The sequence below is a fragment of the Colobus angolensis genome, unplaced genomic scaffold, assembly GCF_000951035.1.
Source record: "Colobus angolensis palliatus isolate OR3802 unplaced genomic scaffold, Cang.pa_1.0 Scaffold207, whole genome shotgun sequence".
Taxonomy (NCBI): domain Eukaryota; kingdom Metazoa; phylum Chordata; class Mammalia; order Primates; family Cercopithecidae; genus Colobus; species Colobus angolensis.
Genome location: NW_012115233.1, coordinates 5,656,202 through 5,675,369, shown reverse-complemented (window position 1 = coordinate 5,675,369; position 19,168 = coordinate 5,656,202). Strand labels below are relative to the sequence as shown.

The 19,168-nt window shown below is 44.5% G+C and overlaps 1 protein-coding gene across 3 annotated transcripts in view; it reads right to left on the bottom strand.

Moving 5' to 3' along the window:
* CDH13 (cadherin 13) overlaps positions 1–19,168 on the bottom strand; it is a 1,192,767-nt gene that overhangs the window by 122,493 nt on the left and 1,051,106 nt on the right. For all 3 annotated transcript variants that reach the window (XM_011942172.1, XM_011942173.1, XM_011942174.1), the window contains 2 exons: positions 10,468–10,650; positions 3,034–3,287 (listed from right to left, as the gene is read on the bottom strand). In XM_011942172.1, coding sequence (XP_011797562.1) covers positions 3,034–3,287; positions 10,468–10,650 — 437 coding nt within the window. The remainder of the gene's footprint in view (positions 1–3,033; positions 3,288–10,467; positions 10,651–19,168) is intronic.

The following is a 19,168-nucleotide window of genomic DNA, read 5'->3' as shown; positions in this document are numbered from 1 at the left end:
GAGTGAGGCCAGAGAAATGTGTGCCGTACACACATACGCACATGTACGGACACATTTACTTTGCTCCAAGGCTGGGAAAGGGATTAGTCCAGCCATCACTCAGCCAGGCCAATTTGTAAATGCTAGAACTCTTAGGCAGACCTAAGAGACACATTGTCCCTCCCTCCCCAGGCTGGAATCCTGTCTCAGGTAGCTGCAGAGACACACTGCAGCTCACACTGACCTCGGTGCCAGTGACTCTCTGTGGTTCCTGATTACTCAGCATTTTTCCCATCCTCTGGGATGAGCCTCCTGCACTTCCTCAGGTAGCCGCCCCTGCAGGCCCTCAGAGCTGGGTGCTGGGGTCCGTGGCAGGCTCAGGCACCAGGACTCGTGGCACAATCCATCCTGCTAATCTGCTTGGTTCAGAGAGTTGTGCTCATGACTCAACCTGGGCCTTGGGCTGGGCGACTGATTAGGAAGGAAGATGCTGCTTTCCTCTGGTAGGATCAAGGACAGATGTTGCTGGTGCCTCTTCCCTCTTCCCTCTACAGATGTGCAAATACGGCTGAGCATGGAGACAACCCAGGGGAAAGGAGAGCCAGATATGGAGAAGGAATGTGGTCTGAGCACCTGAATTCCATCATGCTGGAGGCCTTCGTTCCCATGGACTTTTCCATTAGGTGTGGTGACCCATGCGAGTAAGCAGGACCCCCCTCTTTGGCCTATGTCACTGTGAGTTGGGTCCTGGTTACTTGTGATGGAAGGCCACAGCTGTGATTATCACACTCGCTAGAGAAACAGGAAGATCCTCAGAACTTTCTGCATTCCAGCTTCTCCCCACGGGTGTCACCTTGAGTCATTTCTAGGTTGCTTTCTCCGACCTCCTTCTCTTGCACAGCGGTGGGATCAAGTCCCTTGTCTGCCAGTGCTATTTAATAGTAACGCGACCTTTGCTCCCCACGGCTCAAATCTTGGCCTGGATGCTCCTTAATGTCTCGGCTCTCCGAGGCGCCCCTCCCTCCCCAGGCTGGAATCCTGTTCCTAACTCAGTTTGCTGGGACTGCACCTGTGGCCTGCCTCCACACTCCCAGCAGCAAGCTTCGTTTGCCAGACAGGATGTTCATCCCTCCTTCTCAGTCAGCCGCCCTCTGTGCTGGGTATCTGGAAACATCATCCCGATTGATCACTAGTCAAGGTGCCTGGAGCAGGGAGGCACATGACCCCAGTTCCAGCAAGGCAGAGCCGCCCTGGGAATGTGACCATGGGCCGAATGACACTAGAATGGAAAACAGCTGGAGCTGGTTTATTCTCGCTGTGAGATCCTGAACTGCAAGCCTGTCTGTTCCTGTGACTTAGAGTCTGAAGGATGCCCTAGCTCCTGTGCTATCTCAAGCGGGTTCTTCAGATATTCCTTCATCATATGTAGTATCCATAGGGTCTTCCAGCACATTTTCTCTTTGCCCAAGTCAGCAGAGCTGGTCTTAATCAAACAACCCCGCCTGACCTTCCTCTCCCACTGTCTGTCCCATCTTTGTAGGACATCTAGTCCTGGGTCCTAGACACCTCCATCCACCCCTCCTCATTGCATTAACTCTTTTATGACTGGCAGCATCCCAAGTTGTTCCAGCAAAGGCAGAGACACAGGGTCCAAAACATCAACCTGATTTAACTCATTTTATTACCCTCAGTGTCCCTGCTTTCACCTCCAATTGTAGAAATACAACATGACAGATTAGCTCACCTGTAGACATCCTACCTTTGTCCAACTACCTTGTAGTCTGTTAAACTACCAGTTTTCCCATCTAAGTACTTAAGAGAGACTTTCTCTTTGATGTTTAAATTGTGTGTTTCCATTGTCAGATAGCAACAAGAAAAAAAAAAGGGAAAAAAAGAATGGCTATTTCAGATTCACATTATTATAGGATTTGGTATTATTTCACACGCTTGTCTAGTTCATCTGGCATTCGGAAAGCTTAGCCGTAAAAATAAATCCACTTTTGGGGTTGGAAAATAACTTTTGCTTCTTCTCCGCCAGCTTGCTCCAAAGTAAAGTGGTTGACTCAGTCCCTGTTGCACATTTTCAGGTGTTTCGAATCAGGAAAATCAGACATGTGTTTATTGTAAGTGTGTCCAGTACTTGATTATTTGTATCTCATATGAGAAGAAGATTAGATTTTGGAGGAGGAAGATTAATAACTTTCTTCTGCAGAGACAGGCGTGCATTTGGATCTGCACGCTGATTTAAGTTTATTGTGAAATGATGCACCGACGAGGGTGTCTTTTATTTGTGAGCATTAGATGCACCACGGGTAGATGGCGACCATTTAATTAAATCTCATTATGAAAATGCCTTCTATCTAAACATCGGGCAGAGCTTAAGAAAGGAAGACAGAGATTTCTGAAGACATTATTGTTATTATTAATTTTTGCCTGCCCCTCATCAGGCAGAACACCAATCCCAACGGTCTATTTCCAAGCACCAGGAAGTGACTTTGCTCCTTCCCCTCCTGACAGCTCAGAGTCAGTGAGCATTTAGCAGCCAGAAGGAGCATGAACTTTGCAGAGTGTCCTGTTTCCATCCTGATTCCTCTGCCACCAGGCTGGGCTGCTTGAGCAAGTACTGAACCTCCATGAATCTGCAATACCTGTATCTATAAATGGAGTTAGCTAAAACATTTGTCATGAAGCAGTGCTAATGACAAAGTAGGCAAGTTTCTGAGATGCAGGAGGCTACCTGGAGTGGCTCCCTCCTCTCCCTCTTCAAGGACTGTGCTCAGGGCCAGCAGACCTGGCTGGTCATTTGGGAACACAGCCCTGAAGTTACTCTCCTCCCAGGCTGGAATCAGGTGGGAGCACCGCCCTCACCAGAGAGCCTGGCCCCCTGCAGCCGTCAGCCACAACCTCCTCGCAATGACGCTTTCCTCCCACTTGCCTGGATTGTTAACAAGTTTGATTTAATGGTATCTGCTCCTGACAACCAGCTTCTGTGACTGGAAAGGAAAAGCAATTCCTGCCCACTTCCCGTCTGTGGTTCCGGAGCCACTCACCCACCTGATGGTTTGATGCTGCAGGGAGTCGGGGTCCGTGGCATTCACTGTCAGTAGCACACTGCCCACCGAGATGTTCTCCCGCCTGGTCACCATCATGGGGTCTGGGTAGAAGACTGGGCCCTCGTTGACATCCAGGACAGTGATGTGGACAGTGGCTGTGGAGCTGGCGCCATAGGAGACGTCGGGTACGAGTGGGTCCTCATTTTCCACTTTGATCAGCAGGGTGTGAAAGGCGGAAATCTCATAGTCCAATGGCTGGAAAGCAGACAGAAGGGTCTCAGGATGCACACCAGCCATGAAGGGCAGGTGGTTTGCACAAACTCCCTCTGAAATTCCACGAGCAACAGTGGGCCTTCAGGGATGGAGCTGGGCTTTGGAGGCAGCCTGTGTAATTGGGGGGCTATCTTTAAGACAAAGAATATGAAACATGAAAATGTGAGATTAGGTATGGATGTTTTTTGTTTGTTTGTTTTTATTAAGAAACGAATGGTAACAGATGACTTGAGCCTTAGTGATCTGAGCAGTGAGTGACTTGAACCTTAGTGAGCTTCCCTCTGAGATCTTGTTAGGCAACTCCCTGGCAACGGTGAGGCTTAAAGCCTCCCTGCCTAGAACCTGTAACTCCATGCCCCCGACACCCATGGGGGCTCTGGTAAACAAGACCACAAAGCCCAAGCTTCAGTCGCTTTACAGCAAGATAACCCTGCCTCTGTGATCACAGTGGATCAAATGGAACAGGAAAACCAAAGTTTTATTTTTAATGTTTCTCTCTCACTTGCCACAGAGTCAAAGGGTCTCTATGTCCCTTCAAGTATAGCCTCAGCGCATGGTTTCTAGTAGAGTATGATGTGGGGAAAAGGATTTGAGAGTCTTGAGCCATGTGGAGTTAAGCCGCTGGGCTCTGCCCATCTGAGGGCATGTGAAAATGTATGGGAGCATTTTCAACTGACTCGAGGACTCTACAGTCATTTGCCGGGCAGGGGACAGCAATACTAGACTCAAAGCCATGCCCAGGACAGTCCCACACAATGGTGGATTGTCCTCCCCCAGTGTCAATGGGCAGCCTTGATGAGGACCACTCTAGGTGATTTTGCAAAGGGGGCCGATAGTACCCACCTCCCCCAGCCACTGTGTGGACTAAACCAGAGGATGTCAAAGAAACTCCATGACAAACATTAGTAATACAATGGTGCTGCCAATTGAGTGTCTGTCACTCTCTTTCCCAACCACAAGAGCACATGACGTGGTAGGTGCAGGCATTTCCCAGAATGGGGCTCTGTCAGGGGTGCATGGGGAGACATTTAGGTAAGATGAGGGCATACTGCTTCTGTCAAGTTATTTTCCTAATGCTTACTGGAACAAGTAGCTAACCCATCAGACCCATGCCATAATGGGTATTCTTGCAAGAAGGACAAGACTAAATGAGTCAAGAGATTTGATTTACACTCAACTAAAAGTAAGCAACCACAGTTGTAGAGGTTGCAGTGGATGTGGGAAAATGAAAGCAGAGATGAGGACCATTGATGCTGGGGAAAGAGCTGGCACCGAGGTGGGAGTGGAATCTGGCAGGTTGGGTCAGAGTGTCCTTAGGCAAATAAAGTCACTTTCATAATAATTACAGCTGACATGTATTCAGGGCTAAGCACTCCACACGTGGGAGAGTGTGTGCACACATACACACACTGGAGAGGCTTCCTGGTTGTAACTGGACTTCCTCTCTTCACCTAGAACAACTCCCAGCAGGGTTAGTAATAGGATTTTAAGAGTTAACAGATGCAAAGCTCTTAGTGCTGAGTGGCTGCACAGTGGTGTTTCGGTTCGATCCCTGTAACACAGCAGTAATTTACCATTCTATCCTTCTTTCTGTGGATCCTCATAATGGATCTCTGTCCATCCCAAGTGATGCCAGAATGTGCAACCTCAGTAAAGTAAACTTCAAACCAGGGCCAGGGAGCTGCCATGCTTGGAAAATACAGCTATTCATCTCAATTAGGATCCTGGAGGGGACAGAGCCTTTGGCTTGTTGGGTCACGAGAATGCTGAAGGTGGGTCCTCTGAACAGCAGTGAGATGCTGAGCACCTCAGTCTGCCAAGGGCCATCTCCACCCACACCAGCACTAATCACAATCTTGGCCTCGTTTGGTCTGACATCTCATTCCCCAGAGCCAGAGACCTATGCACAAGCAGAAGGATAGTGGGGTTTCTGGGGAATCCAGCCATCTGCTGACAAGTGAGACAGTCAAGATGCTTGGAAATAACCAATTTGTGCCGCTCAGCTCCTTTTCCTCGGCTGGGGACCGCTGGTTGTTTTTTCCCAAGGAGACAATTCCCTCCCTCCCTCCTTCTTTCCTTCTTTCCTGGGGACATCATTATTTGCAGCAAAAGTTCTTGCTCTTATAACTATAAGCTGCCTTGGAGGCTGTAGAGAGAGACCATTTCTTTTACTGTGAATACAGAGCACCTAGCACAGTGTCAGGACCATAGTGAGCTCTAAATAAATATCATTGCATGAATGAATGAATGAATGACAGTAATTCTTGTGCTTTTCTCTAGCACTAGTCTTTTGCAACACAATTATATATCATTTTGATTATGCAAAAATCTAACATTCTTGGATATTTCTACCTTTTAAATTCCCTATTTTTTTAATTAAATAGAAAGATGGGTGGGGATCAAGTCCTGGCCCTGATGCATCATAACGCTGGGACCACCAGCAAGTCACTGCCACCCCTGAAGTCTCAGCTTTCTCTTCAATAAAATCCTAGTACAGAGGATTGTTGTAAAGATCAGGGGACAGGATAAATGCTGAATATTTCCCATGGAGCTGGGCCTAGCATTGATATCAATAACAAGAAGCTGTGAAGATGGTGAGGAAGAAGAGTGGGGAAGCAGCAAGAGTCATTTCCCCAGTCCCAGTTTTTCTCCTGTGTTCCCAGGCTGACACTCCCTGAACGGAATGCCCTGAACAGAACGCTGGCTTCGGAGGAACTATGCTGTGGAGGATGCCACAGAGGAAGGGGAGCAGCGAGGGAGGGAGCCACGCAGTGAGAGGCTGGCCTTAGGAAGGGAGCACGGCCACGCTCATGTTTATTTCCATTTGCCCAAGGTGGGATCTACTAACTCCAGCTGTATGATGCCCAGGGCCAGACCACCTGGAGCTGGTGACACATGGATCTCTCTTCCTAATCCCCTCTGAGGGCTGTAATTGGATTAAGAAGCACTCCATGATCTCACAAAGCACACAATCTTATTAATGTGCTTTGTCTGTTGCTGGGCCTCTGTGTCAGGGATGGGAGGAAATTGAAAATACTCCTGATGGAAGCCACAGAGAGGCAATTCAATTAATATTTTTTCAAGTGTCAAGAGAGTGTGTAAACCACTGTCCTGGGAAATTTAAAGCCTGGAAAAGCTGACTCACATGGGAAGGATGGAGGATCTGGGTTTGTTAGCTGGAAGACGGAGGATCCAGAACCGACTGGATAGCTATGTTTCGGTCTGTGAAAGGTTTGGGGAATCAGGGATGCTTTCTGGATACTACTTTCTTTGAGGACAAAATAGAAAATAAACTTAAAATGCAGGGTTGATTATATTTAGCTGAAAGAATAACTTTCTGGTAGTTTTAGAATCAGTTTAGAAAGCAACTAAGGGTGTTTCTGATCTGAAGGTTTTAAACACAAAGCAGGAACTCATTTGTCAGAGCCACTGGGATTTCGTCCTTTTGAGAGGCAGGACTGTACTGGAAACCAGCTGCATCCTGAGGCTCCAAATAGTTGTTCCGTATGTTGGATTGTTAAGTGGTTAGGGCAGACCTGCTCATGCTTGGCTGCCCAACAGCAATCACCAGTCCACCCTCTTCCTTACCCACTGTAAAGGTCCAAAGGCCAGATGTGGACTTTCTCAGCTTTCCTTGAAGTTAAGGAAAATCTGTCATTGGCCAATGAAACATCATGGGAAATTGGCCAGGGTACCCTCAGAAAGGATGTTTTCTGCCCCGATAAGAGGAAAGGGTCACATGAGACCACCTTCTCTCATTTGCCTGGCTGCCTCCTTATTTCCTGCATTAGGACACAGCAATGGGAAGAAATGATGCCTGGGGCTTTGGCAGCCACTTTATGTCCAAGAGGAAAAAGTCAAAAACATCTGAGGCACCCCACTGCTGACTCTCTGCCACCTGGAACTGTTGGCCAATCCTGGACTGGCCTACCTTCATCTAGTTATAAAAATTCTTAAATTCCCTTCATTAGTTAAGCCACTATTAGTCTAACATTCTGTTACTTGCAGCAGAATGCATTCCTAATGGTTGCCACAGTGGCTGGCACAGTGGACAGCAGCAGAGAGTGTGGCCTAACTGGCTTCTAGAAGGTGGTCTGGGGCTCTGCCACACATGTGCTGAGAGATAGATAGAGCTCAAGGCCCTTCCTACTGACCAGGGAGACACCCAGTGTGGGGTGAGGGAGAGTCTCCATCCGAATTCCAAAGCAAAGGAAGTCCACTCACTAGCAAAGCTGAAGTCAGCAAGAGCCTCAGCCTCTGTGGGCACCTCTTCCCCTGGAACTTGCAGGGAGGGCGGACAAGCTTACGGAAACCCCTTCCCCAAAGGCCATGCCCCTTGACAAGAGGTGTGCCCTGTGAACAACAGAATCACCTGGCACACCTCTCCCTCATTTTCTGACACAGTGGGTCTGGGGCAAGCCCAGAAATCTGCATTTTAACTAGCATTGCAGATGATTCTTATATATGCTAGCATTTGAGAGCCATTGCATCATGGACCAGCGCAGGAATATAGGGAGAGGAGAATGGCTCCTTCCTATAAGTCCTGTTTTTTTTTTTTTTTTTTTTTTTGTTGTTGTTATTTTGAGACAGAGTCTCACTCTGTTGCCAAGGCTGGTTAATAGGGTGGTAGTCATTCGTCCATTGAGATGTCTTATTTAAGAGGAGCATGTGGGTGATCTTACTTAGTTTTATGGCCCTGAAGTAAGAACAAGAGGCATAGTTTCAGAATAGTCACCCCCAAGTGTTATAGGCCTGGAGCGAGGAGGGTAGTACTCCTGAGCGGGATGATGATTTCTCAGAGGTTGGTAGATTCAGAGGCCAAAATTTGGTAGGGGATATCCTTGTTGGTGAGCGACTTCTTGACTGAGATGTGCTATGTCCAATGAACGAATGTATGTATTACATAATATTAAGGATTTCTAGTACAGGTCAATATTCATATGGGTTAGGTTTTATTGTGTACTTGACAACAGTAGATGTGCAGTAGTTAATTAAAGAATTGTTAATACGTGCTTATATGTATCTAGACTAGGTTTGTAATGTACTCTTATATATGAATGTACTATGTACGAATAAGCAATTATAGTACTGCATATTATTCATGGGGACTAGCAGTGATGCACGAAGTACATAAAAGCACTAATGTATTGGGCAATGGCAAAGTTATTAGGAAACCCTGGCACTGGCCCTCTGTGTCCATGGCTGCTGCACTTTCGAAGCTGTAAAAGTCATAGAATGACATAGCCACTGGCGGTCCTCTGTGGCTAATCCTGAGCCTATAAAAGCTGTCGGGCAATTTTCCAAACCTGCAACTTGAAGATAAAACTTGGGTAAATAGACATCTCCATCACACATCCTGGAGCTCAGTCCTCCCCAGAATGTGTTTGCTACAGCTCAAGGAAAATAGATATGAGCAAAACAGGATTTGGCAGGGTGCAGTGGCTCATGTCTGTAATCCCAGCACTTTGGGAGGCTGAGGCAGGCAGATCACTTGAAGTCAGGAGTTCAAGACCAGCCTGCCAACATGGTGAGACCCATCTCTATTAAAAATAGAAAAATCAGCTGGGTGTGGTGGCATGTACCTGTAATCCCAGTTACTCAGGAAACTGAGGCAGGAGAATCACTTGAACCCAGGAGGTGGAGGTTGCAGTGAGCTGAGATCACACCATTGCACTCCAGCCTGGTGACAGAGCAAGACTCCATCTCAAAAAAAAAAAAAACAAAAAAAAGAGATTCCAGAGAGCTGCCTCACTCTATCTATCATGTGAAGATAGAGCGAGAAAATGGACATCTATCAAAAAGTGGGTCCTTACCAGACACAGAATCTGCTGGAAGGTTGATCTTGGACTTTTCAACCTCCAGAACTGTGAGAAATGAATGTCTGTGGTTTATAAGCCACTCAGCCTTCATTATAGCAACTCAATGGATTACAACAACAACAACCCCAAGAGGTAGGTTATATCATCATTCTCATTGTATGGATGGGGAAACTGAGGCACAGAAAACATGGGTATCTTGGCCTAGGGCACACAGGGAGTGGGCAGCCACGTCCCTCCTCTGCTCACTGCTACTATCGCTATAAGTATGATTGATCCCTGCTGCTCAGGAAAATGGTTTCATCCACTAGAAAAGAAAATGTGTTCCCATGAAGGTCCTGGTCTCTGGCAGAAACTCTCCCCAGAACTTCCCATTAAGAGTGAAACTGTGTAGTAATGCCTTCTTTCAGAATACCAAGGCCACCTGTAGCAAGCCTTCTGTGCCACCATCCCCAGTAATATTTCTGGATTATCAGCATGAGCCAGAGGTTTTACATTAATAATTACATTTCCTCCTTGTTCTACTCGTTGCCAGCGAGAGGGTCAGTGTGTGAGTCAGCAAGCCTCACAGAGGGTTTCACACCAATCATTATGTTGTGTGTGTGTTTTTAAGGAATAATTGAGTTCTTCTAAGAAAGATTAAGAAGACATGTCATAGCCACATTCTGAGAGAGGAGCGATCTCTAAAAACACCTTCACACATCTCATTTTGGCATGTCCGTTAATAATTCCTTAGCAGATACATAAAGAATTTCATTTAAAACTTAAGTTTGGGCCAGGCATGGTGGCTAACACTTGTAACCTCAGCACTTTGGGAGGCCAAGGCAGGTGGATCACTTGAGGCCAGGAGTTTGAGACCAGCCTGGGCAACATGGTGAGACCCCATTTATACTAAAAGTACAAAAACTAGCCAGGCATGGTGGCAGGCAGCTGTAATCCCAGCTACTCAGGAGGCTGAGGCACGAGAATCACTTGAACCTAGGAGGTGGACACTGCAGTGAGCTGAGATCAGACTACTGCACCCCAGCCTAGGCGATAGAGTGAGACTGTCTCAAAAAACAAAAACGAAAACAAAAATAATCCGCTTAAGTTTGGTTTTCTTAAAGTTACACGTAAGTTTGGGTATTTTAGAACCTATAAAACAGGTTTGTTTGATGGCTGCTTCTTTATGCTGCTGAGGACAGGGGTGCACCCTTAAGCCATAAGCATTTTCCTTTGTTAATTCCCAGAAGGAGGAGACTAGGGGAATTTATCTGTGGCCTTCTAAACCCAGTGATTCTATGACCCCCCTCGCAGGGCCCTCCATGCTCGCGAGAGGAGAAAGGGGCAGTTGGAAGCACCCTTACTTTGACGACAGAAAGCATCCCTTCGTTGGTCTGGGGGTTGGTGTGGATTTCGAAGCTCTGCCCTGGGTTTCCGTTGATAATGGTGTAGGCAGCTCTCCATGCACCTGTGGTGGGGTCATCCTTATCTTCAACTGTCAAATTGACAATAACTCCCACAGCTCCTTCCTCGACTGTGGCTTGAAACTGCAAAAAAAAAAAAAAAGCAGATGGTAATGGTCACTATTTTGAACACACATTGTCAATTACAAGCTTTGCATTGGGTATGTTACACACATCATCTCACATAAACATAAATAACATAGGAGGATTATGATTGGAAGATACTATGCTCCTCTTCTCAGCTTTTCTTGAACTTAGGTGAGGCCATGAGACTAACTTCTCTTCTGCAGAATGTGGGCAGGAATGATATTGACCATGGCTGTGCTGCGCTGCTCTGTGGTGGGAGGGTGAAAAGAACAGCTGTGCCTCCTTTCTGGGCTTTTTCACCCTCTGCCTACCTGAATGCAGAGGACCACAAAACCCCAAGGGAGCAGGAACCCACAAGGGAGGAGGGGCTTGGGTCCCTGAGTCACCACATGCAGGGGAGAAACCTGGAGGCTGAGAACACCTGTCCTGAACTATCATTGAATGAGGAACAATTTTCAATTGAGTTCAAGCCACTTTTGTTCGCATTTGTTCTCGCAGCCTTGCCTCCCCAAAACAACAACACAATCAGATGAGTAAAGTGCTAAGACTTGTAAATGAAGAGACTGGGGTTTGACCCCAGATCCTCTGCTAGACCCTGCTATTTTCTCGAATGAAGAAAATCAGTCCCATTCTTTCCACTCCTTATCCACTCTTAATAGGACCTTAGAAACCATTTTCTAAGAAGTCACCTACATCAATTGTTTGGAGCCTTGTTGTACCTGTGTTTCTATTGTAATACATCTCAAATACTTGTTGCAAGTAGGTGTGGTGAAAATAAATCAATAAATGAAAAATCAACTTTCTCACAGATAGAGAATTTCATGAGCTATCATTAGCACATTCCTTTGAGCTGGAAGCATAAAGTATTGTTTTGGTGCTTACCTCTGACACACTACAGGTAAATAGTAATCTGTTTGCAAATATTTTATAAACAAGTAACACCAATAAGCTGACAAGAAGAAGAAATATCTTGGAATTTCAATTAGTAGGCAAGTGAATCTAGAGACAGTAAGATGATGTCAAAACGCCCTTGTGTTGAAAGAAAAGTAATTTGAGAAATGAGGTTTCAAAGGCAGGGACTGATTAATTGACTTGCAAATCATTAATCATAAACCTTAATCCTGAGGCCTCTCAGGGGATGGGGCGGGGACTGGAACTAATCTGTTTATTGCACCTCGGCAAACCTGGAGGAGTTGTCTTCCATAAAAGGAGAGCTGGAAAATTCTTAGAACATGCATGGAGGCTAGAAAATATTGGGAACGAGGAGGGATACTGAGGCTGCTGTCACACAGAAACAGCTCCAGGGGGCAATTATTTTGATCTGATTCACGTGATTCTTGTTTAATGTCTACCTATCTTCTATCTTCTCCTCTTCTCAAAAAATCATAGAATTCTTGAGCTGGAAAACTATACTAACAGTTCTCAGCCCTGTCTGCACATTAGAATCTCCGAGAGGCTTTGAAAAAGCTTCCTGAGTCCTATTCCAATTCAGGATTCCCCAAGGTTAAAGTGCATGAAAATCTATTATGGTAGGAGGGATTGATGAAGGAGAAAGTGCCTGGGGTCCTCTAGCCAGGTTGGAGCACAAGGGAGATCAGTCCATCTCTGGTCTTCTGGAACATACAGGCAAGTGGCAGAATCAGGCATCAGTCAGGGAATCAATTAAGATTCAGACTCCCCAGACCAATTCAGATTCCCCAGGCTCTGGGGTAAAGCCTGGGACTCAGTATTTTCTTCACCTGCCTAGACAAATCTAATATGTAGTAGGGGCAAGAAGCAGGATGGAGTCCAAGTCTAAGGACAGCAGGCAGGTGTCAGTGACAGGACCTACCCTTGTGAATGGGTGAAGCTGCCTGAGCCTGGTGTGGACAGGCCTGCAGTACCTCTGGGTTCAGCAGGAAAGAGGGCTATGATCAATTAATGCTATCTGCCATGTAGCCAGGAGGGGGCTTGGTGACACATGAGTGATCTAATCCCTTCATATTACAGATGAAGATGATAGCACAGAGAAGGAAGGAAGGAAGAAGGAAGAGTGCTGCCCAAAGTCATTTAGTGACCCAAAGACCAGACCTAAGTCTCCTGGTTTCTGGTAATCTTCGCTCCCAACTAGTTCTGCCATTCGTGCCCACCTCAGATCCCCATGGCTTAGGCCAGTCCTTCCTTCACCTGCTTGCTGCAGTCCAGAGCCAGAGGACTGGTTGTCCCTGCAGAACACAGCAGATGTCAGCTCATGACCTGTCCTTGTGGCTCTTCTGACACCTGTACCTTAGGAAACCAGGTGTCAATCATGTGGGCATGAAATGGGCTAAGGCTAGAGGATGCTGGGAACCACCAGTCAGGTAGAAATGCTGTCACGTCCAGTGCATAAGTGAGAAGTTGCTCTGTCAAAGCGAGTGAGTGTCATTGCAAAGATGAAAACGCTGTGACAAATCATGATTTGAGGAGGCTGGAGGCTCCATGTGCACCTGTCTCTTCATGGGTTTATCTCTAGTCTCTTGCATGGTGCTAGGTGCACAGAAGAAACTCAGTAGATATTTGTTGAATGAATGAACGATCTTAAGTATAGGAAGTGGGATCTGGCAGGAGAGGCGAGGGCTGAGGGAATGTGAAGGGACAAAGCCATACAGAAGGAAGACTAAGAGGGACTGACTTGTTGACTGACGTATTCTGCCACTAGCCTGAGTGTTCCAGAAGACCAGGGATGGACTGATCTCCCCTGTGTTCCAGCAGAGCTATGTCATGACTGGTGGACCCCAGGTACCTTTGCCTTCATCAACCCCTCCTACCATAATAGAGTAATGTGCCTTAAAAAATTTATTTTGGGGGCTGGGCATGGTATTTTAACACTGTAATTGTAGCTCTATAGGAGGCTGAGGTGGGAGGACCACTTGAGCCCAGGAACTCAAGATGAGCCTGGGCAACATAGTGAGATACCCTCTATAAAAAAAATTGTAAAAAATTAGTCAGGTGTGGTGGCACGTGCCTGTGGTCCCACACACTCAGGAGGCTGAGGTGGAACCATCTTTGAGTGTAGGAGTTTGAGGCCGCAGTGAGTTATGATTATACCACTGCACTCCAGCCTTGGTGACAGAGCAAGAACTTGTCTCAGAAAAAAATTATTTTATGATGTGAAGAAAAGAATTAAAAATTTATTTTACCCTAAAAGTTCTTTTTATTTCTTTCTGCTTTTAGGGTCCTAGCACATGATAACCGTGCCTGATGGATGAGTCAGCCCAGATCCAACACATGAGCAGGTCTGAAGATGGGATGGATGAATGGATAGATGGATGGATGGATGGATGGGTGGATGGATAGATGGATAGACAGATGGGCGGATGGATGGATAGGTGGTGGATGGATGGATGGGTAAGTGGGTGGATGAATGAATTAATAAAATTAATATTTATGCCACGTATAAGTGAGACAAACCTGTGCAGCTTCTTTCATGACACTGATAGTTTTATGTCTGCAGCACCTGCTGACGGGGCTGGTATAGAATACCTTGTTAGTGTGTGAGCAAATGAATTCAAGTAGAATGGAAAGGTGCTGATGTGCTAGGAATTCTCAGAGATGTGCACTGTGGCCCTCATATGTCCTTGGATGGGTCCACAATGATATTTACCTCCCATCCATCTATTTATCCATCCATCTATCCATGCATCCATCCATCATCCATCTATCTATGCATCCTTCCATTCATCCATCCATCCATCCATCCATCCATCCATCCATCCATCCATCCATCCATCCAGGGATACACCACTAAACAAAACAGACATGATATATTTCCTCATGGAAAATGCAGGCTGAAACGAGAGACAGGAAAGAAATGTATAACAATGTGTTAATTGTCAAGGAATAAAAACACAGGAGTCTCTCCCTGTGTGTGTGTAGGTGGGTATCTGATCCAGTCTGGAGAAGATCATCAGGGAAAAATTCCCTGAGAATTGAAAGAAGAGGAGGCCTTAGAGAGGTGAAGGGGGTGAGAACACACCTGGCATGTGAAAGAGCAGGAACAAAGGCCAGGTAGCAGGAAGAGCCACAGGTGCCTTTGCAGAGCAAAGGCAAGCTGGGTGTGGCTGGAATGAAGCGGAGAGCCAGAGAGAACTCTTTGACATCAGACTCCAGAGGTGGTAGAGTCAGCTTATGCAGGGCCCTGTTGGCCATGGAAAGGCATTTGGGATTGACTTTGAAAGCAAAGTGTAGCCTAATCAAGGAACTGGGTTATGTTTAAATTTACTCCTGAGAGAATACAAAAAAAAAAAAATTAAATATGGAAAATGTTCAACACAATTATTATAGTCTTTGTTAAGACCATTATCTGATTTCTGCATAAACTATGAAGCAGTTTCTTTGAGCATCCATTTAGAAGCTTATTATTGCTTAATTAAATACTCATTCTATTAATTCTATTCAATGTTTTAACCCCATTATATAATTCAAGAAAGGAAAGTTAAATAGATTAAAATGAAATGGTACCATTTTACATTTCTATAGCAATGCTCACTTTGTGATTTAAAAACAATAGACAGACAATAATTTACCACACTAGAGCAGGAGGAATTATTGATTGTACTATTACTACCTTTAATTGGAAAAAATAGATAAAGTTACTTTTCTGTTAAACTGTGTGGCAAATCAAATGCCAGATATAAAACGTATTTTTATACAATCACTGTGGCTTGTTGGGATTATGTACTGGGCTTATTTGCTCTTCCCTCCAAATTCAGAACTGAGTATTTTATTTTCGTTGAGTTACATCATAGACATTTAGGATGAGGCTGCCTGGATGAACCACAAAGGCCATCACTAGCAGGAAGAGGGATTTGAATTTTATTATGTACCAAGAATGCATGTTGTTCCTCCAAGAGCAGAAAGTTGACCTTTAGATTAACATGGAAGGTGGAAATAATGATTAGAAGGTTGGAAAGCCACAGATGGGAAAGAATTGGCAGAGGACAATTGTAAAGTATTGGATATATGCAAGCTTGCATGCTTGACCACTTGCATGTTTGACCCGAATACTAGTCCAAGTTCATGAGCCATTAACCCTAAAGTTTCACAGAGAACTAATATGGAACTTGAAAAGCTGGGATGTCGTCATCTGGGCCTTGGCTTTAAAAAATTAAAAGACAGGGTGTCACTAATTTCTATTTGCGATGATAAAAGGGTAGGGGAGAGACCATCAGAAATGTAACTTGCAAACATTTTTGAGTCTACGTTTACAAAAAAGATACAGCTTACTGGAAGACTCTTCCCAATAGTCTAATGGGTAGCAATTGTTACTGATATAAATAAGATAATGCATTTAAGGAGTCTGGCAAATTGCCTGGCATATGTAAAACAAGGAGTCAGTATTTGTTAGCAAGGATAATGATGATGGATTTTGCCCTGCATCATATGAAATTCTTACTAAGAAATTGGAGAATTTGGTTTAAACCCCTGTGACTCTTTCTGCTCTTAACACAGTCTGCCTTATAATATAGTTACCTATACATGTATTTTATTTTCCTCGAGTGTTGTGGAAGAAGCTTTTTTATTTCAGTTATGTATGCCTGGCATTCACACACTTGCTCATTCTTGTTATGCTCCAACAATAGACACAAGGCAAATGATGTCAGTCCTATCATGTCCACATTTGGAAGGGAAAGTTGCATTAGATATCTGGTTTTCGTCTATGATTAGGATTTATCTCAGAATGGAAAGATACAATAATTCATTTTAATAGATACTTGTTGTATCTGTTGCATGCTGGAGACTCCACTAGGCACAAAAATACATAAGTAAATGAGAGGGCTAGTATTCCCTCCAGTATCCCCTTTCTTTGTAGGTATTGTACATCTATAACATATCCTGACAATTTGTTTTCTACCACTTCTAAAACCATTTCTCACTGTCATACATCCAAGGCTGTACCGGTGGCCAATTATGAATGCTTTTATGTTTTGACATGATTTAGTTTCCAGGTAGCGGTCTTTCCGTAAATGGTGCTGGATCAATTGGATATCCATCTGGAGAAAACAATGAATCCTGACTCCTACCTCACACCATACACAAAATGTGAAAGGTAAACAGTAAAGTTCTTAGAAGAAAACATATGGGAACATTTTCAGCCTCCACATCATGTTTGTGTGCACTATATATGTACACACACACACACACACATATAATAGGTAATATAATATAAAATAATATTAAAACTATAATTATATAAAATATACATAAGATACATCATATTTACATAAAAATTTTAAAGAGTATACAGTACAGAGATCTAAATAAAGTTCATTTGATATCTTAAGAAAGCCCTATGTTTCAAAAGCGATTAATAACAGAGCCACACAAGGGACTGCGGTTGCTTGACAAAGAACCATGGTATGTTCATTGGCAAGTCCTCAAGATTACTGGAACCTACTAAGTCCTTCCCTAGCTAGGTCACAGTAGAATAGGCATAGCCAGGCCTTAAAGTGACTACAGGAGCAAGACGAAAGAATATTCAGGAACCCACTAGATCATCATAGTCCCAGTCATTGGTGAGCATCTTTTTCTTCTCCTTTTTTTTGAAGCAGGTCTTGCTCTGTTGCTCAGGCTGGAAGGCAGTGTTGTGATCATGGCTCACTGCAGCCTTGACTTCTTAGGCTCAAGTGATCCTTCTGTCTTAGCTCGGAACCACAGGCATAAACCACTATGACTGGCTAATTTAAATATATATACTTTTTTTGATGAGATGGGGTCCTACTAAGTTGCCCAGGCTGGTCTCACACTCTTAGGCTCAAGTGGTCTTCCTGCCTTGGCCTACCTAATTGCTGGCATTACAGGCATGAGTCACTGTGCCCAGCTTTCTCCTCTCTTTATCTGATTAAAATTCTGTAAATGATTTGTTTTCTTTGAAGATACAGAGTGGTGTCAGAGACCTGATTTTTAATGCCCAAGGGAGGTAGCTCACACAGGAAAGAAATAAATCAGATGCTAGAGGTGAGAATTCCAGTTACCATGAACAGAAAGAACTTGACAGAGACTTCCTTGCCTCTCAAGCAGAGACAACCTGGGGCATGCTCCTCCCAATGTTGAGATCCTTGAGAGCTGGAGTCATATCTCTGATTCCCCAAAATACTCACTGCCACATCTTTCATAAAGTAAGAGCGCTGTAAGTAGACACTAACTTTCGGAATCATTTTGTCTCAAGAATAAAAACCCAAGGTGGAAAGATAACAATGCACATGTGCTTGAGAGTCTCCCAATGAGAATAGTAACCAGATCTTCTCTATTTCTCCTGAGAAAAACAAAAGTGGACTCAATTGTAGTTCAAATGACAGAGATTATACAGTTTCTAAATGGCAAATTAGACTATTTCTTTACTGAAAATCTTAGCGGTTTTGAGTAGACATAGCTCAGGGTGCCTGCATAATCCATAAACCATTTGAGGGAATTAAATCCACCCCCAGTCCCTGCTGAAAAGAGTGATACTAGGGAGTCATTTTGTAACATGTGATCCTAGCTTCCTTGGCCATAGCTGATTGGACCCAGAGATGATCACCTGACTCAGAGGTAACCAATCCATTGGTTGATTCATGAAAAATGGGATTATTTCTTTTATAAATTTGAACTAAGAGAGAAATAGAGGTTTCTCAGCATTTGTGCAAGGGGTGGCCATTTTTTGTCATTTGGATATGGATAAATTCTCAGAGAAATCCAATATGCATGGAGAAGCAAAAGAATGGAGAAATTGAGAGAAAAATTTACAAAAGAGATTTTTTTCTGTGACTCAAAGACAAAAGACAGATAGGAAGTTTTCTTAGTCGCTGACTAGTTTCCCAGTCCTGCTCTCAACCCCATGAGGTTCCCTGTGCTCTTGTCTGTGGGAACCTCTGTTCCCATCAACAACCTCATTTTCACTCCAGCTGCCTTGAGCAGGTTTCTATTCCTTGCAACAATGGCGCCCTGGGGAAAACAACTCTGAAGATATCTGCTGAAATCATTAGGTGAGTGGTCCCTTTGATGGTGCTTTGGGTTTCATAGACGTTTTCCCAAGTATTTTTTCTTTTTCACATATTGTGAAAAATATTAAACATGTATAAAAGCAGGTAGAATAGGATAATCACCCCCCACATGCCTCAGGCTTTAGAGATCCTCAACTCCCAGCTCCTGGTGCTTCATCTCCACAGCCACCCCTCCCCGATCCTGCACTATTTGGAGCAAATCCCAGACATGCCATTGTATCTGTAAAGATTTCAGTCTAAAACACAGGGATTCTTTTTAAGAAAACATGATCAAAGTCCTTTTTTGATCCAACTAACATTAATTTCTTCTACGGACGATTTTGTGTTTCCCTTTTGTGCCAGATGCTTTGCTAAAAGTATTTGCATGTTATCTCCATCATGCAAAGTGAGAGTACCTACTAGTTATGGTAACGGACAGTTACAGAAAGGTCTATTAAACATTCAGAGACTTCCCAGTTAAATGTCTGAAGCCACCCACCGTTACTAAACAGGTGAGAAAATGCAAAACTAGAATG